This window comes from Thunnus maccoyii, chromosome 4 (assembly GCF_910596095.1).
Source record: "Thunnus maccoyii chromosome 4, fThuMac1.1, whole genome shotgun sequence".
Lineage (NCBI taxonomy): Eukaryota > Metazoa > Chordata > Actinopteri > Scombriformes > Scombridae > Thunnus > Thunnus maccoyii.
Window position 1 is genome coordinate 12,298,584 of NC_056536.1, and position 21,479 is coordinate 12,320,062.

Here is a 21,479-nt window from a genome sequence, read left to right on the forward strand (position 1 = left end):
GTACACGGATGCACTCTTCCTCTGTGAGGGCTGGCCTCTGTGTTTGCGTGACCAAGTTGTCATCCAACTTGCTCCCATCGACCCCCTGCTTCTTCAGCCTGGCGACTTTTACCTCCAAGTGACGCCGTTCTGTGACCAATCAGCTCGCATTGTGGTGTGCAGCTTACTGGAAGAGGAGGGGCTTAGAGTGGAACTAGTCGAGGAGACCCCGGTCCCTGAAACTTCCTATCTGTGTATATTCAGCCGTGACTGGTTAGAGGAGATCAACCAGGGCCGCCATGGAACGCCTCTCAGCCGATGCCTGCTTGCCACTGAGCATGGCGTGGTGAGGTTACCATGGGAACGGGTGGCCGTGCCTGATTTTGTGGATGTACCACAGTGTGCTGGGAGTAGTATGGCCTCTGTTCCTCCTTCGTATCTTCCTTTACCACCTCCGCTTCCTCTTCCTCCACCTCCTCCTCATTTTCCTGAGAATTCTACATCAAATACTTCATTTCTTCTTTCTCCTTCAAAGGAAACTGCTCCAGAACAGTGTCCTGTAACCATTCAGAATTCAATTTTAACATCTTCTTCACATCCCTCTGCTTTCTCCGTGGAGACCAGAATATGTCCAGCGAAGCACGGCATTGCTGTGTCACTCCGCCTCGTAGATACTAGCAGTGCTTCTTCATCCAGGCTGGTCAAAGTGAAAGAGACTGAATCAGAGCCAAAGCCTATAGGCTGGGTGTCCCCAAACACATGGGACAGCCGTGTTACTGGGACAGATCCGAATACAGAATCAAAAACAAGCACTGTCTCAGGTACATGCACCCCTGCAAGCACTTGTAAAAACACAAATACATGCAAGAGTGCAGATAAGGGTGTGATTGTTCTTGAAAATATAGCACAAGATAAACATAAAGACACAACTCTACAAGATATGAACAGAAGTGAGCCAGCAGGCCAAGCTTCTACAGAAGGGGAATATATTGATGTTCTGCAGGCAACTAAGCTTTTTGGCAGAGCTCAGTCAGCAGGAGAGGAACAACAGGATTCAGAGGTGCAGATGCAACCACACACACAAATCGAAGCACAAATGCAAAGATATCCACACAGACAAGCACAAATGCAACCACGTGCACAAATGGAGTCATATATGCAAATACAAAGACAGCCAAAGACACAGATATCACCTCAAGCACATGCACATGTGCAATTACCTACAAAACCACAAACGCACAATCATTCTAGATCAGAGGCTGCTATATCATTAAGGCCTAACATGTCTGGGGAAACTGGACCCTCATCCACTCTCCACCATTCCCAACCCCATCAGCCTCACCCTGGCTCCTTTGAACCCTCTCAATGTGTCCGCACTGTCTGCTTCTCAGAGAAACCCTGTACCCCGTGTATGAGGAGGAGACAAGGCGGACAGGTTTCCAGAGCTCAGGAGCTGAGGTGTCGCTACAGGGAATCCTACCAGGCTGCAATACAAAACCCTGTCGCCTTTGGACAGGAGAGAGAGAGCGGGAATATGTTAGCTGTGGTGGAGGAGGATGGGGATTTCTCACAGTGTGATGACAGACAGAGGCCACCAGAGACTGAAACAGTGGATCCATGGTGTAATGCCCAAGGAATGTGGTGTGATCCTGGGATGCAAAACCAGTCCCCTTGCTCTGTCAGTGGAGCCATCTATAAGGAGTCAGGAGACAAGAACACTGTTCCATATTGGAAACCAGGAGATACAAACACTGCCCCATGTATGGATTACAGAGGCACAAATTTTTCAAAATTTGGTGGACAGCTGGAGCAGACAACTGAAAGGACCACTGTGCCATTCAGGGAACCAAGGGATGTTCTCTCTGCCAAACCTTATGGCAATTTACAAAATGTGAATGGAACAAACTTATCAGCAGGAACAAGGATAAACACTAGAACTTTGTCAAGCTCAAATGATCCTAAAGAGGCAGATGTGACCTCCACTAGACATCATGGATCACCATTTAATTCCAGTGAAATTCAAGCGATGAACACGAGCACCCTCAAGCCTCGTCAAAGGCTGCAAAACAGAACCGATTCCATGGGAGGGAGTCCAAACTTTTCTAAATGTCTTACAGCACCACTGAACAGACGAGAATCACTGTTAGATGGAAGATGTTCCTCCCTCTCCACAGCAGTGGTGGACACCTCAGAGAAGTGCGAGGTGGTCATTGTTGAAGGTCAAAATGTCAGGAGAAGAGAAAATGCTGGCTCCTGTGCAGAGATTCCCCAGCTACATGTGGTCAAGTGTAAAAAAAGCACAGCCTTTGGACTGGTTTCACCCAAGATCAACAGGAGGAAGATGGTCATTCCAGGTACAGAGTCATGTTACGTGTTGTATTCTTTTATTACAAAATGAAAATGAGTCTTCATCAGCTTCCCTACAACAAGATGTTTTCACTTTCTATAGATGGTGTTCAGCCTGTCAGTGGATCCATAACCAGTAGAAATGGTCTTCAGATGGAGAACATGTCACAGATAGTTCTACCTCCAGCAGCAGAGACACAGAAGAAACCCCAGCCTTCCTCTGCTCGTCCTAGACCTGACCACCTCCCCCTGGGATCCCCGGACCCCAGAGCCCACCCCCTCTATTTAGGAGTAGCATCTCTCACAGGTAAGTTAGTAACATTGACAACCACAATAATCAAAATAATCCACATACGTTGTTTGGCGGCTTTTAAAATGAGTTATAAAGTTCTTCACAGTACAGAGAGGTACAACATGTAAAAATAAGATTGCATAAAAATTCTGCATTAAATGAATCCTTTATTGCCTACGTAAGAGCAGATAGAGATAATATAACATTTGTCAGTTATACATAAAAAGAGCAAGAAGAAGGTTTTTACAGGGTCATCATAAAATTAAGTGATGTTGAGACATGGAGGAATCACTTTTGTGGCTATTTAATTGTCTTCTCTAATATCTTTGGTATTTCTTTTTTTCTGAAAGGGTAGTAAAACTCACCTATGTACCAACAATTGTTCTGACTCTCTCTGTCTTTCTTTTAGCTCTTTTGTCCTGAATGATTTCCTTTCATGTGCTAGTATCAGTTAGTGTGCCTGCTCTGTCTTTGTCTATCAGGCCTTTGCTGCTTTTGCACTTTTGATTTTATGAGCCTTTTGCTCTTCTTCCATCAAAACTAATCTAATTCTCAATATACAGAGTAACTTTTTTTATTATTTAATATTGTAACTGAACCCTCGGTACTTTCACTGGGGAGTAGAAGGTGTCACAGTTACCTCCACATGCAAAGTTACTACCTTCACTATTGAAATAGAAAGAAGTCTCTCTCGTCTCTCAATCAATATGATCACAGAACTGATAACCTGACATGCCAGATTGCTTGTTACACAGAACCATCTGAGAGGTCGTCTTGGAAACTGTTTGAAAAAGGGCAGGCACTTTCAAAAAATACTTGGCAGGTGATTGGATGAACTATCTGTCTCTCACTGTCTTACCTTGCGAGGCAGCTGGATTAGTGAGATCACAAGATCACACGAGAATCCTTAAAGGACACTGATTGGTCCAAACCACCGGTGGTTCGGACACAAGCACATAACTTGAAACCTGACAAGATGAATGCTCGTGTGATCTCATGATGTCGAGATCTTGTGAAAAAACTTGTGGAGATGCATCAGGTAATTTCTCTGCAGCATACCCTGATCTTTACTCTCTCCCACCCCTTCAGGCGGCAGAGACAGGACAGGAAGGGCAATAGTTGAGCTCTATGGAGACCACCAGGGATGGAGATCAAATGTAACAAGTCAGGAGCTCTTTCATATGCTGCTCTACTTCCACTCTATCATCAGGTAAGATGTAATATTCCTGTGCCAGTAAATCAATGAATAAACAAATCAATTAACCAATCAATCTACCAAAAAGTTGAAACACATCAATTGTACATTTAAAGTCATACTGGAAGGCAGTTTTGGCATCTCTGTGGTACCATCTGTTTTATTGTGTACTAATTTACCTTTTTATCTCTGTATCTAAAGGAGAGAGATCAGAGAAGCTGGGATTACTCTCATTTTTGATGCGAGGAAGACAAATCCTCAACCACAGCTTTATAAAGCCTTGATGACACTTCAGGTAAGAAGCACACAAACCTCTGTGTCACAGCTGACTACAGCAGGTCAGAGTTTATTGTTGTTTGGATGTTAAAGCCTGGCTGAAGTGCTGTTGTTTACAGGCACAATGAGTTCTGAGTGAAATGTCAGTGCTGAATAATGTATCAGCTCCTGAGCCGAGACAACATATCCAGACTTCCTTCAGTTTATTAAATAGTTATGAGAGATGAGACAAAATATTTTTTCCGGCTCTTTTATCAACATTACAATTCATTGCATTGTGAAACACGTGATGACTCACTTCATAATTACAAGAGTTACACAGTATTCCTGCATTCATATCAGCTCCATTTACTTCATAAAACAGAAAGAGAAATAATCTATCCATTGATATCCACATATTTTTGACTTTTAAAATGCACTCTAATGTATTCAACAATATCAATTAAAGGGTGTTACGCAAAATCAAGATGCATGACTGTAGTTAAGTAAGATTGAATGTTTAACTGTTGCAGGAGCAGACCCCTCAGGTGGTGAACAGTTTGGTGATACTGGTGGACAAAGAGAGTAGCCTCCGGCCAGAGAGGTGTCCCGGCATCCAGGTCAGATTTTTAATTTATTATAATTTAGTGGAAGACACTGCACAAATTACCGCTGTTTGTTTTCCTATAAAGGATAATTAATCTGAATAATCTATGAGCTTGGATTGCCCTGAATTTTTGTGACATTCATCTTCATGATATTTTGAGTGAAATATGAAATATACTGTATATATTGGATGGATTACTATAAAGTTTGTCATAAAACTTCTTATGTAGTGCCAGCAGCAGGTCAAAGTTTTCACGTATCAAACAAAATATCTCAACATTAAAGTGACCCTTTGGGCTCGGTCAACTAAAATAATAATGAATGATGATGGTCTGGAGTCTTCCTCTTATTCATTTATCGCTGTAGCTATAATAACCTGTTGATGTTACTTCTCCATTTTTTCCATTTTACCTCAAAGCAGACTGAAGTGGTGACATCGATGAAAGCTTTGTTCAAGCTGGTGGAGGTGAATCACCTGAGCTCCCGCCTGGATGGGACTCTGTCTCACAGCTACTGTGACTGGATGGAGCTGCATCAGGTGAGTCAGTCACCTCAATAAACTATATGTATCTCTCTCTCTCTCTTTCTCTCCCTCTGCTCTGTCTAATCATGTGGTGCACTAGTTGGGTCTTCACTGCTCATGATCGCTCTTGTCCACATCTTTTATGCTCTAGAAACTCTTCCCATTTGTATCTGATCTTCATGAGGCGTCGAGTCTGCTGCTGAGAGCCATCAGTACATTAGAGGAGCCCCGGAGGACAGACACTGCACAGGTACTTCAAAGCGTCATATAGTGCTTTCTGATGTTATTTGTGCCACAATACAGTCAGTATGCTTCCTCGAAAACTGAGATTATCCTGAGTTAATTAACTCTGTCTCATTGATAATGCAGTATATGTGTTGGGGTTATCATTTGCTGACCTCGATATGTTTTTTGTTTAACAGACTGTGCAGCAATGTATGATGGACCAGAGGACTCTGATGAGCGATGTACTGGAGGACAGCCGATTGGTCAGCCTGCAGAGGGAGGGTGGGGCCATCCTGGCTAGGCTGAGGAAGGAGAGTGACCTCAAATACCCCCACTGCGAGGACCTCAGGTAAACGTTGTAAATGTAAATGTCCTGCTCTTACTCACTATATTTAAATGTACAGAGCACCTCTGTTTGAGTTTTGTGTTTACTCTGCAGTGTGATTCGGGTTTAGCTGTTTTCATGGCCTGTGATATCCTGTGATTGAATATTCATGCTGCTATGAATTAAACCACAAGACTAAAAAAATAGAGTATTTCTGCCAGCGGAAGACACTACACCAGCAAACATTATGAAAAAGTCCGCAATTTAAAGATGAGACACAGAAAAACAATAATATGCATTAGGACTCAATGAAACCACTACTGAAGTATTTCTTTTTCCTACGTCCAGTGATGCAGTGGACTCGGTGACCAGCCTTTACAACCATGTGGAAGAGCAGGCTCACGTCCTCGTGCACAGGTCCAACATATCTCTGGAGCACCTGGAGTATCTGCTGCAACTCAGAGAGATGGAGGGACACTTCACACAGGTACATTATTCCAGATCATCAAATCTGCCGACTGATCTTCAGATGGATGCAACTTACTTTCAAAATACAGTATGTTAGGTTTGGTCATTGTGGTAATGGACCCGTAATGGATCAACCAAGAAGAGATAAACACATTCAAAACTGAAGGAAAACAACAATAATAACAAATGTACCCACCCCAATCTGGACAGCTACAGTCACTAAAATACATGTCATGTGCTCAAGTATAGAGTATACAAAATTAAGATATACATTCAAACTTATAAGTGCAAGCACACCTGTACATGTTCACACACCCTCTATAAAATATCAAGGGTAGTGGACCTGTATGTAAAATAGTAACCAAAATAAGTCACTTTAGATAAAGCACTTTAAAAAGAAATATCCTTGTGTATGTACATGTTCTTACTGAACCCAATATTGTTGTATTGTGTTGCATCTTCATTCCCTACAGATGCAACAGTGGTTTAATGCAGAGGGAGAGCGCCACCTGCTGGAAGCTGAATCAGTCGACGACTCTGGAGACAGAATGGAGCAGATTCTCAACAGCTTCACTGGTTTCCTTATTGAAGCTAATGTGAGTCTAAGTTTGCTCATGGCTGTCATCGTGTCACTGTCTGTTCACTTGTCTTACTCTCTATCTCTCTGTCTCCTTTCTGCAGGACCGTAGACACCATGCCATGTCGTTAGCATCAGACGCAGAGCGGCTCCAGCAGAGTGGGATGTCCTATCCAGAGACGGAGGCGTTCAGGACTCTAGTCTGCACCTTCAAAGCAGGCCTGGAGGACTTCCTGTGCAGGGCAGAGGCGTGCGGCAGGGAGCTGCAGATCATGGTCAACGTGTGTGATTTTTGTGAGCAGGTTGGTGTCAGATAAGAATTCAAGATTCAAGTTCAAGTTCAGTACACATGTAGTACTTTTACTCTGTAGAAACAGACATCTGGCCCAGTCTGACTTTGTTTGTTTTAATTTATGTGATAATTCATGTTTCTCTTTTGCATATATAGTTTTAGGAAGGAAAGCAGTTATATAGCTATATACTATATAGCTACAGTATATAGGTATATATTCAAATATATAGCCGTAATGTAAAATGATGCAGGGTTGTAATTGACAAATCACACACTAATGTAACTGAGCACCATAGCATAGCAGACCACAGTTATGTTGTTATGGAACAATCAGGAAGATTTAGCATTTAAAATTGCTTTGATACAATTTTTTAATGGTCATCACTTTAGACAGAGATTAATTGGTAAGGTGTGTTCCCATTGAAACAAACACCGTAGTGATGTCACTTTTGCTCTTGCTTTTACTGAGACCATGGAAGTAACTGTCTGTCATGTTTTAAAAGAGTTACTTTTGTATGTGTTTCTTTTATGTAATTTAGTAAAAAAGGCATCACTCCAGCAGTAATCAAAAGTCAGCTCACGTCTTAATTATTTGCTAATCATTTTATTTACTGTACAAGTAAAGAACTGACACATCTGCTGATGATTCTGGTGTCAAACAGTATATGGAATTAATGATTTTTCTTTTTAAACAGCAGAAAAACAATTTCACCTGTGCTACTTTTATACTTGAGTAGTTTCAGCTAAGTATAGCATACACAAGTAACATTTCAGTCAAGTAACAGAACATCTGCCTGAGAAATTAAGCTTGATTTTTAAAAAGAATATTCAGCTTTGTTCTTTTATTAAAAATAAAATCATCTTAATCTCCGAACAGGCTACAGCTCTGGCCAGTGAATGCATTGAGTACCTGGAAGAGAGTCAATCCAGAATCCACACAATTCAAGACCATGATCAAAGTGCAACATCTATCAATCAAACAAACAGTCAGCCAGTACAACACCAAAACCAAGATCCAGGACCAAGCAGTATCTCCCTTTGCTCTGGCACAACCACCACCAGTGTGTTCCAGCCAGGCAATGACAGCTTCATTCTCCAGACTTTCCAAGACAAGTTCCTCCAGTTCAGCCCAGAGAGATTCCAGGAGATGAAGGCCCAGGCCAGCGCCCTGCAGGGCTCCAGGGGTATGCGGGTCTGGAACGTAGCCTGGCTGAGATGCCAGGAGGCCCGGCAGCAGCTTCAGGAGAGGATACAGGAAATAGATGAGGTCTCCCGCCAACAACCACATTCTAGCAGCTGGTGTGAACGTCACTATGTTGATGTGATGAGCACTAATGTTCAGACAGCGTCACCCGGTGGTCAGAGTCTGGTGGTACAATCGACTCCTGGGCCACGGCACCCGCAGTGGGAGGGCATCGTGTCAGGGGCAGTGGATTTAGGGAAGAGAAAGCCGATGCTGGGCAACAACAGCACTAACTCAACAACTATGGCCTCTATCAGCGTCAAACCTGAGGATCACAGTGATGCCGGGACCAGCCAGGGGTCAAAGGTCACTCCACAGTCACCTCACAGGTAACTCAACTGCTTTGTTGGTCCGTTCATTTCATTAGACTGTGATCTAACCTGAGAAGTTCATTCACTGTGATTTCTAAAAAGTGCTGAAATATTGCTGTTGGAGAGTAGTGCTTTGATGATGATGCTGATGAATTTGTGATTAGAACAAAATAAATCTACAATTTTATTTCTGCATTTTTTTTTTAGATATTGGATGTAACGCAGTGCCATTTATTCTTATTTTGAGTAACTGAGTATTGTAATATAGATGCATTGTTCCCAGTCACACAAAACCCAGTTTTATTCATTTTTAATGATGTGGCACATAATATCACCAAGTGATTTACAATAAACAAAAACAAATACAACAATCCAAACTATTACAAAAATAAATTCAAGTCAGTCAATCAGTCCTATTCCACATTGTCTGATATGACAGTATCAGATATTTTCTGTATCAACTTTATCCAGCTCTTCATTGATAGTTTCAAGTCTGTTTTTTATGGCTACACCATTTCATCAAATAGAAATGTTTTGACCTTCATTTTATAGACACTTTTATACAAAATTCAGCTTGACATATTTGGTATCCTTACAAATTATGTACTGACTGTGCGTCAGTGGTGTTGAAGAGGTTAAGGGCCCTAGCAGCAGCCTTGAGCTTCATTATCTTACATCTAATTCTTGAAACACACTAAAGGGCCCCGATGGAGGAAAGCTCATTAGGTCTGGACTCAGTATTAGTGCTTCTGTGTCATTTTCTAATAGGTCATCAAAGAGAACAGAAAGAGAGACGAGGAGGAGACAAACGAGCAGAGCGAGGAGTGAGAGAGATGCCGCTGCTCTGTCTCAGTCCCACACTGTTGGCTGCCAGTGGTTTCCATGGGGACGAGGTCTTGGAGCGAGGTCGGTGAGCCAAGACTCGTGCGCCACAGGAGTAGCGACAGTGGGGTCGTCCACTCCTCCAGAGCAGCGTGTTCGATCCCCGTCATCCTGCTCCCACCATGGTCAGCCATCTTGTCGGATCCTCCAGGAGGCTCAGAAGTTTCAGATCTCCCGCCATGGCAGCTTCTGCTCAGAGGACTCTTGTATGAGCGACCGGGGCGCCGCTGGGGGTAATGGGACTTTATCCTGCAAACACTCCAGCCTGCCTATTGGGAGATATGAAGGGGCATTTAGTTTGGCAAGTCCAAAGGAGAGTGCCAGCAATGCCCTGTAAGTTACCATATGTGGGTGAAATTGTATTACTGATAAAAAAAGATCTGATCTTATCAGACATTTGCTTTGCAGTGTAACATTCTGTGAATCAAGTGTCATGTTTTTAATTGTACTAATGTAGTTTTGTGAGTCTTAATGAGATTTCATGCGCTCTTTTCTGTCTCTAAGCTTACACTGAAGTACTACAGGTATTGTTTCTTCTGATTCTCCTCTTGTTTATTTGGTATCATGGATGGATTACTGAACGGGCCTATGGGCACAAACCCTCAATTTTAAGTGACTGCAGTTCTCAACCTTTTTGGCCTGTGACCCTTTTAAATAAAGCGAAGTCTACCTGGGATCCCTTGTCACACATTGCATTGTAAACCAGTTGAACAAAAGAGGACTTATTTTGTTTTATTTGAATGAATTATTTGAATAAATTTGACCTTTTAGGGGCTTAGAGGAGATAAAATACAGTAATTCACAAGGAAAGCTTGAAAAAAAGACAATTTTTGTGCGTCAGAAATATGTTTTTTTTTCTTTGTCCTGTCCTGTTCTGTCACCTTGTGACCCCTTAGATTAATTCAGCAACCCCTTGCCGGGGGTCCTGATCCCTAGTTGTGAACCACTGATCTAAAGTCAGTGGCCTAAGTCAAAAGTAGGAATATCCAAATCACATCTTTTGGCTCCTTTTAGTGACCTGAGTCCTTTTTGGTTGTGAATACTGTCTCATTTTTGTTTTTATGATTTTGTTCATCGTATGTCACTAATACAGCTGCCCAGCCTATGCTTACACTATGGTAAACCTACAGGAAAGTAAGCAATGTAAATATTGGTAGAAGAGGAGCTGCTACATACAGAGGGTTAGGAGTCATGTCATGTGTCCATGTCCAGCTCGATGCCCTTTCTGATAATCTGTCCATGCCTGGCATGCTTCTTTACTATCACAGTGCATTTAGAAAGAGTAAAATCAAAGCATGTCGCTGTGTCACCAGCTGCAATTTAAAAGAAAATTGGTGATAATAATGCATAACTTAAAATAAGTAAATATCATCAGGGTGAAATTGTATTTATGAAGAATGTACAGTTTTCATTTTGCTCATTTAGGGAACAGATGGCAGTGAAATAATGAATAATTCTAAAATGATTAAGTTAATTTATCAAAATATAACTAATCAATAATCAATTACAGTACAGAAGAAAATAAAATAATGCATTGTGAGAAAATAAAACAAAGTGCTTGAAAACAAACACAAAGTAACAACACAAAAGAGATGTTGTAAAAACCTTAGACTTAAAAATCCCTCCAAAAACTTTCCTAATATTCACTGGATTGTGTTGATGCAGAAAAACCATCATTGGGTATTCAAAGGATGAAGAGATTAAATTAGTTATTTGTAAATACTATTAAAATAGATGTGTCAATAAATACATTGTTAAACTGTGTTTATGTGCTGCAGTATGCTGATTGTCATTCTGTTAGTCTATGTTTGAAATTAGCAGGTATTTGTCTCTTTGTGTTTCCAGGAGGCTGCAGCGTGTCCTGGAGGAGCTGGTGTTCACAGAGAGGGAGTACGTCCGCTCGCTGGGCTACATCCTCACCCACTACCTCCCTCTGCTGGACACACCAGACATCCCCCAGGACCTCAGGGGCAAGCGAGGCGTCATTTTTGGTAACCTGGAGAAGCTCTACGACTTCCACAGCCACTACTTTCTACCAGAGCTGGAGGCCTGCCAAAGGGAGCCCGCCATGGTGGCCCGCTGCTTTCTCAGACATGTGAGTAATAACTGAATAACTTAATAAATGTTTTTATACAATGCCTTAGATTTATTTATAGAGCTCTCTTTTGTTGCCGTAGCTTAGTTTTAATCAGATAATGTTCACTTTATTTAGATTATTATTGTGTAATTGAAGTAAATGAAAAAGTTATTTAGTAAACTGGTGGAAAAATATCTAATTGTGATACACTAAACTGAACAGAACTTTAAATAATCGCATCCTTCTATGCAGACGTGCACAGTGACAGGATGATAATGGCAGATAAATATAAAAGCAACAAGTTTAAGTAATCATTCATAACATACATTTTCTAATAATGGTTTAATTTGGCTTCTTTCCACAGAGCGAGAGTTTTGGCCTTTATGCTCTGTACAGCAAGAACAAACCTCAGTCAGACGCCCTGATCCTACACCGTCGCCATGACATCTTCAAGGTCCGTTTGTATGTCCTGTCTCTCTCTCAACTGAAACATATCAGTGGTAGAGTTTTCCCACTGTACATGTTTTTGTTGTTGCAGTAAGCTCCACCTTCCTTAGCAAATAGTATCTGTACACCTGCTGACAGATTCAGTTCTCGTCATCAAACCATCCCCTTGAAAACATTTGCCTTTCAGGTAAAACAGTAACTCATACAACACAAGAAAAACACAACCATCTGATCTGTGCAGTCAACACAGGGAGAGCAACTCATATTTTCTATTATATCTTTAACAGTTTCTAGTCTTGATTTGTTATTACCTGAACACTTGAACCTTAACATTCTCCTCATTTTTTGTTGTGTTGATTTTATACAGTTCAACATTTTCATAGTTTTGTTTTTTCAGAATTACACTGAAGCTACTGTATTTGAAACTACAGTATAGAATGGCTGCACAAAACAAATAGTTTACAAATGTTGCATGTCATATTTGTGCCTATAATTCTACCTGGCATATGTGATGCCCCTGAGACTTTTGGAGTCCTGAGTTCTATTTAAAATGAAGTTCTGTGGTGTTTGAAATAGGTTTTTACACATTAACCTGTTTGGTGTACAGTTGACACAGCGTTGCACAAGGACATATATTTTCAGCTCTGGCTGCAGTGGTCATCCCACTCCTCATCCCCTCACAGAAAAAGCAGCAGGAGCTCGGGGACATGATGGACCTTTCATCGTATCTGCTGAGGCCCATCCAGAGGATCAGCAAGTACAGCCTCCTGCTGCAGGACATGCTGGCTCTGGCTGGCTCATACAGGCCAAAAGACATGATCCAGGATCCACTGCACACATCTAATGTGTGCGCACAAACTGTATGTGGCCCCAGTGTGTATGTGCCTGATCTGACTAGCAGCGAGAGGGAACGGGAGAGGGCTGAGATCCAGGCTGCTGCAGAGCTGGTTCGGTTTCAGATGCGGCACGGTAATGATTTGCTCACCATGGATGCCATCCAGGACTGTGATGTAAGCTTTTTAAATGGTAGATAAGATTAACTTTAAGCAATAATTTGATGAAGTTAAAAGTCTTCTTTTCTTTCCTGCTCTGCTGAACTTTTCTCTGCTCTCAGGTGAATTTGAAAGAGCAGGGCCAGCTGATTCGCCAGGACGAGTTCACAGTTTTCTTTAGAAAGAAGAAATGTGTCCGCCGCATCTTTCTCTTTGAAGATCTCATCCTCTTCAGCAAGACCAAGAGGACAGAAATTGGAAACGATGTTTATGTCTACAAGCAGTCATTCAAGGTCTGCTTACACCCCTGTTTTTCAAAAGGCTGTTTGAACCTTAATATGCAACCTTTAATTTTGCTTTTTAAAGTACATGTTCTACAAGCAACTTCACAGGTGTTTTAGTTTAGGGCTACCCATCACAGCATACAAAGTTGCCTAGTGAAGCTTATAAATGTGTGCCTCCTAACCATATATAATAATTTCTACTGGTGTCTCTTTGTGTTTTCTTGCAGACGAGCGACATTGGGATGACCCATAACTCTGGTGTGAGTGGTCTGTGTTTTGAGATCTGGTTCCGCAGGAGGAAGAGTGAGGACACCTACACTCTGAAGGCCTCCAGCATGGAGCTGAAGAAAGCGTGGACCACCGACCTGGAGAGGATTCTGTGGGATCAGGCCACTCACAGTAGAGGTAGCAACAACACAACAACATAACTTTTTTATATAATACTTAAGAGATCCCACAGTGCTTTACAGGTTTAAAATATATATTGTGAATACACTTTATGCTCCAGAGCTGCGTATGCAGGAGAGGGTGTTCATGGGAATGGGCCGCAAACCTTTCATGGACATTCAGCCCAGTGATGCTGCCATCTGTGACCGAGCCATCAGCTGTGCCTTGCCTGGGAGAAGTAAGGAACCGCACACATCACATTTATCATTACCCAACAGGGCTTCAGATCTTTGTTGAAATGTCTCTGGTAAATTACGATATTAATTTGAAAAAAGTGCTTTAAGTCACGCTAGCAGAGTGGCTCCTGGGATGGATGGATTGCCATGAAATTCTGAACATTCATGGTCCCCAAAAGGATGAATCTTATTGACTGCTGATATGCTGACTTTTTCTATAGCATCACCATAAGGTTGACATTTTCAGATTGAGTGAAACATCTAAACAACTACTGGAATGATTGCCATGAAACAAATTATACACACATTCATGTCCCCCTCAGGATGAATTGAAAAAACTGGTGATCCTCTGACTTTTCATCTAGTGACATCATCAGGTCAAAATTTTAATTTGTCCAATACCTCAGTTTTTGACCAAATACCTGCAAAACTAATGACATTCACATCAGCTTCAGCTGTATTTTGTGTTTAGAGCAAATCAGCAAATGTTAGCATGCTAACATGCTATACTAAAATGGTGAACATGGTAAACATCATACCGGCTAAACATCAGCATGTTAGCATTGTAAGCTTGTTAGCATGCTGACGTTGGCATTTAGCTTGAAGCACTGCTGTGCCTAAATATAGCCTCTCTGGGGCACTAGTGTGGCTGTAGACTTATTGTGTCCTTGACATTGTTACATAGATTTTACTTTTTAAAAAGATATTTTACTATTTTTAATATCTTTTGCATTTTGTTGTTACTTTTAACTAAACAAGTTAGCTAACAAAGTGACTAAATGTGACAAAACTAAACTGTAGTCCAGAAATAACTCCAACAGTCATGCTCGTGCGCTCATTGCTCACTGATCCAGCTAATAATCTATTTATGTGTGTTGTCAGTCCCTGTGGCGTGTTGTTCACACAGAGGCTTAGAATATACACGACCACACTCTATTGGTTCTGGCAGCACCACCTCCACCACCCTCAGCCAATCATCTTCCTCCTCGGGCCGGGGCTCACTGCCTCCTGCTGGTTATCCTGGGAACCAGTCACAGGGAGTGGAGACCAGTCCTGCTGTCTGCTCCTCCCCTGAGGCTGTCACTGACAATGAACTCAACAACCATCACCTTCATCAGCATCATCTTCACCATGACTGTGAACGCTGGAAAACAATCCATCACCCTCTGAGTCAGTGTATTTTAGGTGTAAATCACATTTTTGAAGTTGACTCCTTAGCTCAATGGATCAGATCTTAAATAAATACCAACATCTGGTGGTAGCATTAAGAATGACACTGTGACAGATTCGCACCATATCTTAACATTTTTTCCTCAATGAACTATTCGTTTTTGCTGCCATTTTGGATTTGTGGACTTAAACTGACTTATAAATTTAAATAAGTAATTACTCCGTAGTTACAGTCTAATCTTTTGTACTTACGGTGTAACAGTGCAGTATGTATATGTAGGTACAGGGGAACAAGAAATTATGGAATGAGGTAACAATTTGAGAACTTACAAAGAACTTATACTGTGGTTATTTTTAATTACCAAGTAGCTATTCTTTTATTACAGCGTATGTATGACCTATTGAGCAATAATCTGGAAGTTTAGGAACAATTTAGCGAGAATTTATACTGTAGTTATTATTTAACTACTTGGTACCTATTCTATTATTACAGGGAACAGTATGACCATGAAACTGAGAAACATCTGGACGTTTCAGGGAATGGAATGATGACTTCTGCAGCACGTAATAAATACTATATGATTTTATTTCAAAATGACCTTAGTACCAACATATTACCAACAAATAGGCAAACCACATTGTTCCTTTATAATTTTGGGGTACTTAAAATAACTACAGGGTACATCTGTGCATTTACTTCAGAACAAAGGTCCAGGGTACAGTGTCTTGTTATGCATACTGTTGGACTCTGAAGACTGTCTCAACTGTTGTTCACCTCACCATTAAACTTCACTACTGGATGCTGGTTTATGGCCTGGTGGTTCTGCCTGCCATCGAATTCACCCACCCTAGATGTCACTGACTTGTGTTTTGGTGTAAACACATGTTGACAATTTTGAGGTCCTTAAAATGTTGAAAGTCTTCTCCCTGGTAAATAAATACAAATATAGCAAGATAAAACATTAGGTATGAATCACAACATATATATTTGTAATATGCTCTTCTGACAGCAAACTGGAGTTAATTTAGTTTGTTCTTCCATGTTCTCACATTGTTCTCTGTAGTTACAGAGTAAATTATATATATGTGGTGGTGATTCACCCCTTGTTACATGTAGTTACAGATAAAGCGCAGGGTATGTGGACTGTAATCTAAAGCACTGTTAGTGTTCTTGCATTGCTTTGTCATTTTGTTCTTCTTTTTCATCTTCCTTCCTACTTGTGATGAAGATGACAGGGTTGAGGTTGATGGGAAAGAAGCTGGTGCACTGTGGCCATATGTTGACCTTAGAGAGAAAAAATGTTAGTGTCAGTCTCTTGACCGTGATTTATAGTGTTAGATATCTGATTTTTTGACAGTTATGATCTCTCTGACTTGGTGAGAAGCCATAAGAATCAAACTGTTGGCCACACAGCCAGAAAGCCATCATGGCTACCATTCTAGATTTGAATAAATATTATAACAATATTAATGGGCTATGTAAGGCTATACAATAAATATAACTAACTAAAATCAGAGTGTTGTCTCCAGTTAGCCAACAAAACATTACAAATATGTGGGACAATAATAATGGAAAAGTTTAAGCTCATTTCCAACTATCTGGTGGGACATGCTTGTGACAACAGTAGTCATCTGGCAATAAAGCATAAAATCAGAAGCATGGGCAGTTTTCCCTTTTATTTTATTTGACAAAGCCTAAATGCAGCATAGGACATGTTTGATATGTTGATAATTGCCAGCAAAGTAATCTCAAATTAATATAAACTCCAATGAGTATGTGTTGAAAGTTTAGCCAGTGCAGTAGCAGATTAGCTTAGTGTAGGTTGCTGTGTGAATAAAATCACCCGAACATGTTTTAGCTTCTGTAAAACACAAACCCACAAGTGATGTATTGTATTGAATGTAATGACATTACTTTTAGAGGAATTATTAGTATTAGCTTGTAAAAACTGCAGGGTAGCACTTTGTTCCTTTGGCGGAGCGCACAGCATTAGCTTGGATGTGAACGTCTGGTAGCTAACAAATAATTGTCAAGCTAACAGTCCAACAGCACTATATATTCAGATTATTACTCACGGTATGTTTGCTGTAAAGTAGGTTAGCAGGGAACAGATTGGGTGTGTTCCTTCATCTCACCAGCATACGCCTGAAGGGTGAAGGGTGAAGGGTGGGTGAGCGGAGAACCTTTTCCATTTCTTTATAGAAAACACTCCGTCGCTCCCTGCTGTGATCTGATGTGAATGAAGCGTATCCATTCAAATCACAATGAACTTTGATGACACTAATGTAAAAGGTTACAGATCTCAACTGTGATAAAAAATAACAGTACTCTTGCATTATTATTGTCTTTATGGCATTTAATTTTTTTCCTATCCAAATCTTTGTCACTTATTTGATTTATACTTTGTAGTTTGCCTGTTACTGCAGAAATCATCACTCCATCTTCCCTGAAACGTCAAGATATTTGCTCAGTTTTATGATCATGGTACCCCATAGTATAAAATATAACTACAGTATAAATTCTTCCCAAACCTCCAGATTATTGCTGAGTAGATTGTACATACTTTGTAATAAAAGAAAAGGTACATGGTTGTTACACAATAACTACAGTATACGTTCTGTGTAAGTTCCTGATCTGTTACCCCCTTATTCCATAACTTCACATCTTGTTCCCCTGTACCTACATATATGTATTGTAGTAATTACACTGTACATTACAGGCTGTAATCTAAAGCATTACAGATATTCTTAATGTGTAAAGTAATATACAAATCTCAACTTTCAAGGTCTCTCAAATGTGTTTCTGCTTTAGTTGACAGCTCTGAATCATCTGGAGAATGCATCAACCCTTTCAGCAGCTCAGACCATAGCTGTCTGTCTGCCCTTGGTGGAGAGGTAGTGGACGACTCCTCTTCGTTCAAATCCCAGAGTTCAAAGCCCTGCCCGCCACTTCGTCGGACCCCCAGCTTGAGGAGAAACGGCTCACCAGTGGTTACCAGAAAGAAACTAGGTGTTGCCCCCAAACCTCCACATCAGGCTGATGCTCAGGTACAGGTGAGGGTGTAACGATGTAACCTGGTGATTTACTGTATGTATGAACTTTACGCAATGGGTCAGGATTCAAAATGTTGTCAATCAGATGTTGTTTGTCTAGCAGCTTTAAAGGTTTGAATGTGTGTTAGTGCCAAGAAGAAAGCCTAAATAGTACGTTCTGTTCCTGAAAAAGAAAACTTTTCTTATAGCACACTGAAGACATTTTTCATTTCCCAAAACAGATGAATTAGCATTATTTACTACAAGCTACAAGCCTATGCTATTGGGTTGTTCTGGACCATTTTACTGAAGTATAATGAAAACATTTTGTTAATTGCAGGGTGATGAAATTATAATCGGAAAATCAACAGAAGTTTGACCCTGGATTCTCTGGAGGAGGTAAGCATGTCATGTTCTTTTATTGTTGCCATTTACTACTTGTTGCTATCAGACAAAAATCGCTCCAATATTTTTTTGCTTGAGGAAATTATCATTTTTTAAATATTATTCAAAGTTGAAATGCAAAGAAGAAAACATACAGGTAAAGTGGAGGTATAAGAGTCAACACAACCGAAGACAAAACAGTTACAGGTAGTTAGTTAAATAAAACAGTTACTTTGCTTAGAAAGGTTTAGATAAAATTAAACAAATTCACAATTCTTGCCATCAAGCAACCCTCTTCATTTTAAAAAATACATCAGAGTTCCTATTTTACAAAGAATTTCTCTCAATTTTGTAAAGTAGCAGCAAACTCAGCTTATCTTGTGTTGATGGAAGGATGGGAGGATCTCTAGTTCATGAGGATCAGTCTTTTTGTTGCTACTGTTCACAGCTTCAGGAAGCTTTGATCCATCACTGACAAACACCGGGAATTCAGAACAGCAACATTGATTCAGCAATGATTTGTGTTTTTTTTAGAATATCATAATTAAAGATCTCTACCAGTAGCTGTAATGGGACAAGATGATAATTTATTCTAGGATCTACTTTCTTCAGCATCAGTATCATCATCAATGGCCTCTGGTGCCTTAAATATTATTGCAGATTATCGTTGCACTGAAGCTGTTCAGTCCTGTCGGAGGTCTTCTGGTAATCCTGCAGACGGAGGAGTGAAAAAAGTTACTTTTTGCAGCTACACAGTCACAAGGCTCTGTGTGCACCTCAGTCAGAGACTGCTACATGGAAAGATGGATCAGTGATATGGGGGACAGATTCGTCATGGCCCAGACCACCAACAGTTCAAAATGCATGGAAATGAACTTATGTACAAAACACACAAAAAACTTTAAGAAAAAAAAAGAATCTGTTTTTCTGATTGTTTTCAGTAAACTATATGTGTTTTCATATGGGGAACTCTGTTTCCTGTCAAGTTCACCTACATATTGTGAGTGACTAAATGACTATATTGTTTATTGGCGTATAGTATGTTTATTTATATAGAAATTTAGTAATGAGCAGCATGTGTTTGTGCCACTCCACAACAACACAGGATCATGAGGTCTGGGGATATATTTTTGGGGATTCTCTGTGCTGTGCAATACAGTTACTGATATGCAGGGATCAATGTTGTATTTCATCTTGTCGTGGAAACAAACAGCTTGTTTAGAACAAACACAAAGGTCCAGAATCTGAATTTGTGGGAGACCACATCAGTCCAGAGATGGAAGTAAAGTGTCTCTTTTTGTGTCTCATGCTAGCAGGCAAAGCTTGAGAAGTGATAATGTATCATCATCCTCTTGACAGCTGGATTACATTGTATTGGTTACAAAATAACAAGGAAAACTTAACGGAGTCCAGGATGAAGTTCAAATATCTCCAGCAGGCATCCACTGGCCATAAGCCCAGGACTAGCAGAAGACCATGACTTAATGTTGATGACCATAAATGGAAACAAACATGTACATGTGTACAGATACAGAAATTTGATAGTGTAGTGATTAATATATAGTCATTCATAGATAAAAGTATTTTTATTTCTCCTACCTTTTAATGTGTTTTTGTTTATTTCTTTCTGGCCAATTTTTTTTTTTTTTACCTCTGCTGCAAGAACATTTACATCTACATCTTGTATTTAATAATTTATCAGAAGGGATAGACCACTTTCTAACTGCAAAACCCATTTACATGTCTAAAACAGCACATCACATTGGGATTTGAAGTACTCTGTAATTATTACAGTTATTGCAGGGATAAAAAAATCTTCAGAGACTTCTATATAATTATAATTGTGTACTAACAAACAGTATATGACTACATACTAGCAGTCAAAAAACACTTAACTGTTATTTAGGGTCCATTATTGTTTCCAAACTGATCAATGTATCAGCTTCACCCTCATGAAAAAGACCATTACATAAAATGAAGTATCTTATAATCCTTCTTAATGTATTTTTTTATGTTTTCTTTACAAACATTTGATGAAAAGTGATTTTTGTAAGCTCTGTGATTTTATGTGTGTGTGCAAAATTTACAGTAAACAGATTGTAATTGGATCTTGGAAAAACTGAGGCCATGATGTTGATTTCTGTTTGTTTTCTTGTAAAGCCACTAACTTTTTACAATATGGCAGATACATGTTTTGTTTTCTATCACTTTCTTTATTGCTGACTTGGTTTTTCGAATGTGGGGTCAGTGCGGTCATTTTATTTCTTTATTTTTTAGAGAGAGATGGTTTAATTTTGTGTGTTTTCTGCTGCTGACGTTGGAAAGTGACCAGACAGAATTTACTCCCTTATTTCACAGAAACAGTGTTTCCACATAAGGCGTAGACACTCATTGCAAAACATTTCATTTCCAGTGTAAGCAGGTTTAGTTTAGTGATAACACTATTGCCCAAAGTAGAAATTAGAGGTTCCTTATTTTATGTTTCAGAGTTGTTCTTCTTGCTGGGATATTTCATTAATACATTTTGTATTCAAATTTTAAGAAATTAGAATTTCTTTTTTTGTTCAGTCTATACTGAATTGTTTTCTTCCTTTGATCTTTAAACCAAATAAGAAAAACTGCGCAATTAGGTCACAGCTTCATAACCTTTTCTCAATGTCTTCTAGTAACATTGAAAACTAAAAATGGAAGTCTCATCATTCTGACCTGAGAAAAATGTCAGAAGTTTTTACTGAAGTAAAAGTTACATAAAAACGAAAGTTTATGGTGTGTTCATGTTTTGCATTATAAATGATAATTTATCAGTTTTTAATTAATTTTGAATTATAACATTTTGTTTATGTTGAATCATACAGTAATATATGCTGCAGCTACAAAAAATGGCATAAATAATTTATTAAAAAAACTTTTTTGTTGTCTGCTTTATTTTATATTTGCAGAAGAAAATTTG

General features: G+C 39.9%; 1 protein-coding gene and 1 long non-coding RNA gene across 5 annotated transcripts; one reads left to right on the top strand and one right to left on the bottom strand.

Annotated features, from left to right (window-relative positions):
• The first annotated feature begins 305 nt into the window (after positions 1–305).
• Positions 306–21,404, top strand: LOC121895005. 4 transcript variants are annotated; one of them, XM_042407771.1, is made up of 23 exons: positions 306–2,333; positions 2,429–2,632; positions 3,707–3,827; positions 4,014–4,107; positions 4,601–4,687; positions 5,092–5,211; positions 5,348–5,446; positions 5,619–5,770; positions 6,095–6,233; positions 6,688–6,810; positions 6,896–7,093; positions 7,961–8,655; positions 9,406–9,852; positions 11,341–11,614; positions 11,961–12,050; positions 12,727–13,053; positions 13,158–13,328; positions 13,547–13,724; positions 13,828–13,944; positions 14,825–15,112; positions 17,925–18,160; positions 18,486–18,544; positions 19,190–21,404. In XM_042407771.1, the coding sequence occupies exons 1-22, from the start codon at positions 395–397 to the stop codon at positions 18,522–18,524; spliced, it is 6,138 nt and encodes a 2,045-aa protein (XP_042263705.1). In that variant the 5' UTR covers positions 306–394; the 3' UTR covers positions 18,525–18,544; positions 19,190–21,404. The 4 variants fall into 4 exon arrangements, with proteins under 4 accessions (XP_042263705.1, XP_042263707.1, XP_042263706.1 ...); XM_042407773.1 differs by having other exon boundaries at positions 11,365–11,614; positions 17,925–18,166; XM_042407772.1 differs by lacking the exon at positions 19,190–21,404 and adding an exon at positions 18,978–19,178.
• Positions 15,691–17,278, bottom strand: LOC121895010. Its single transcript, XR_006095653.1, has 3 exons — positions 17,189–17,278; positions 16,331–16,397; positions 15,691–16,039 (listed from the first exon to the last, which is right to left on the bottom strand). It is a non-coding gene; the product is annotated as an uncharacterized LOC121895010 (long non-coding RNA).
• Positions 21,405–21,479: the final 75 nt, after the last annotated feature.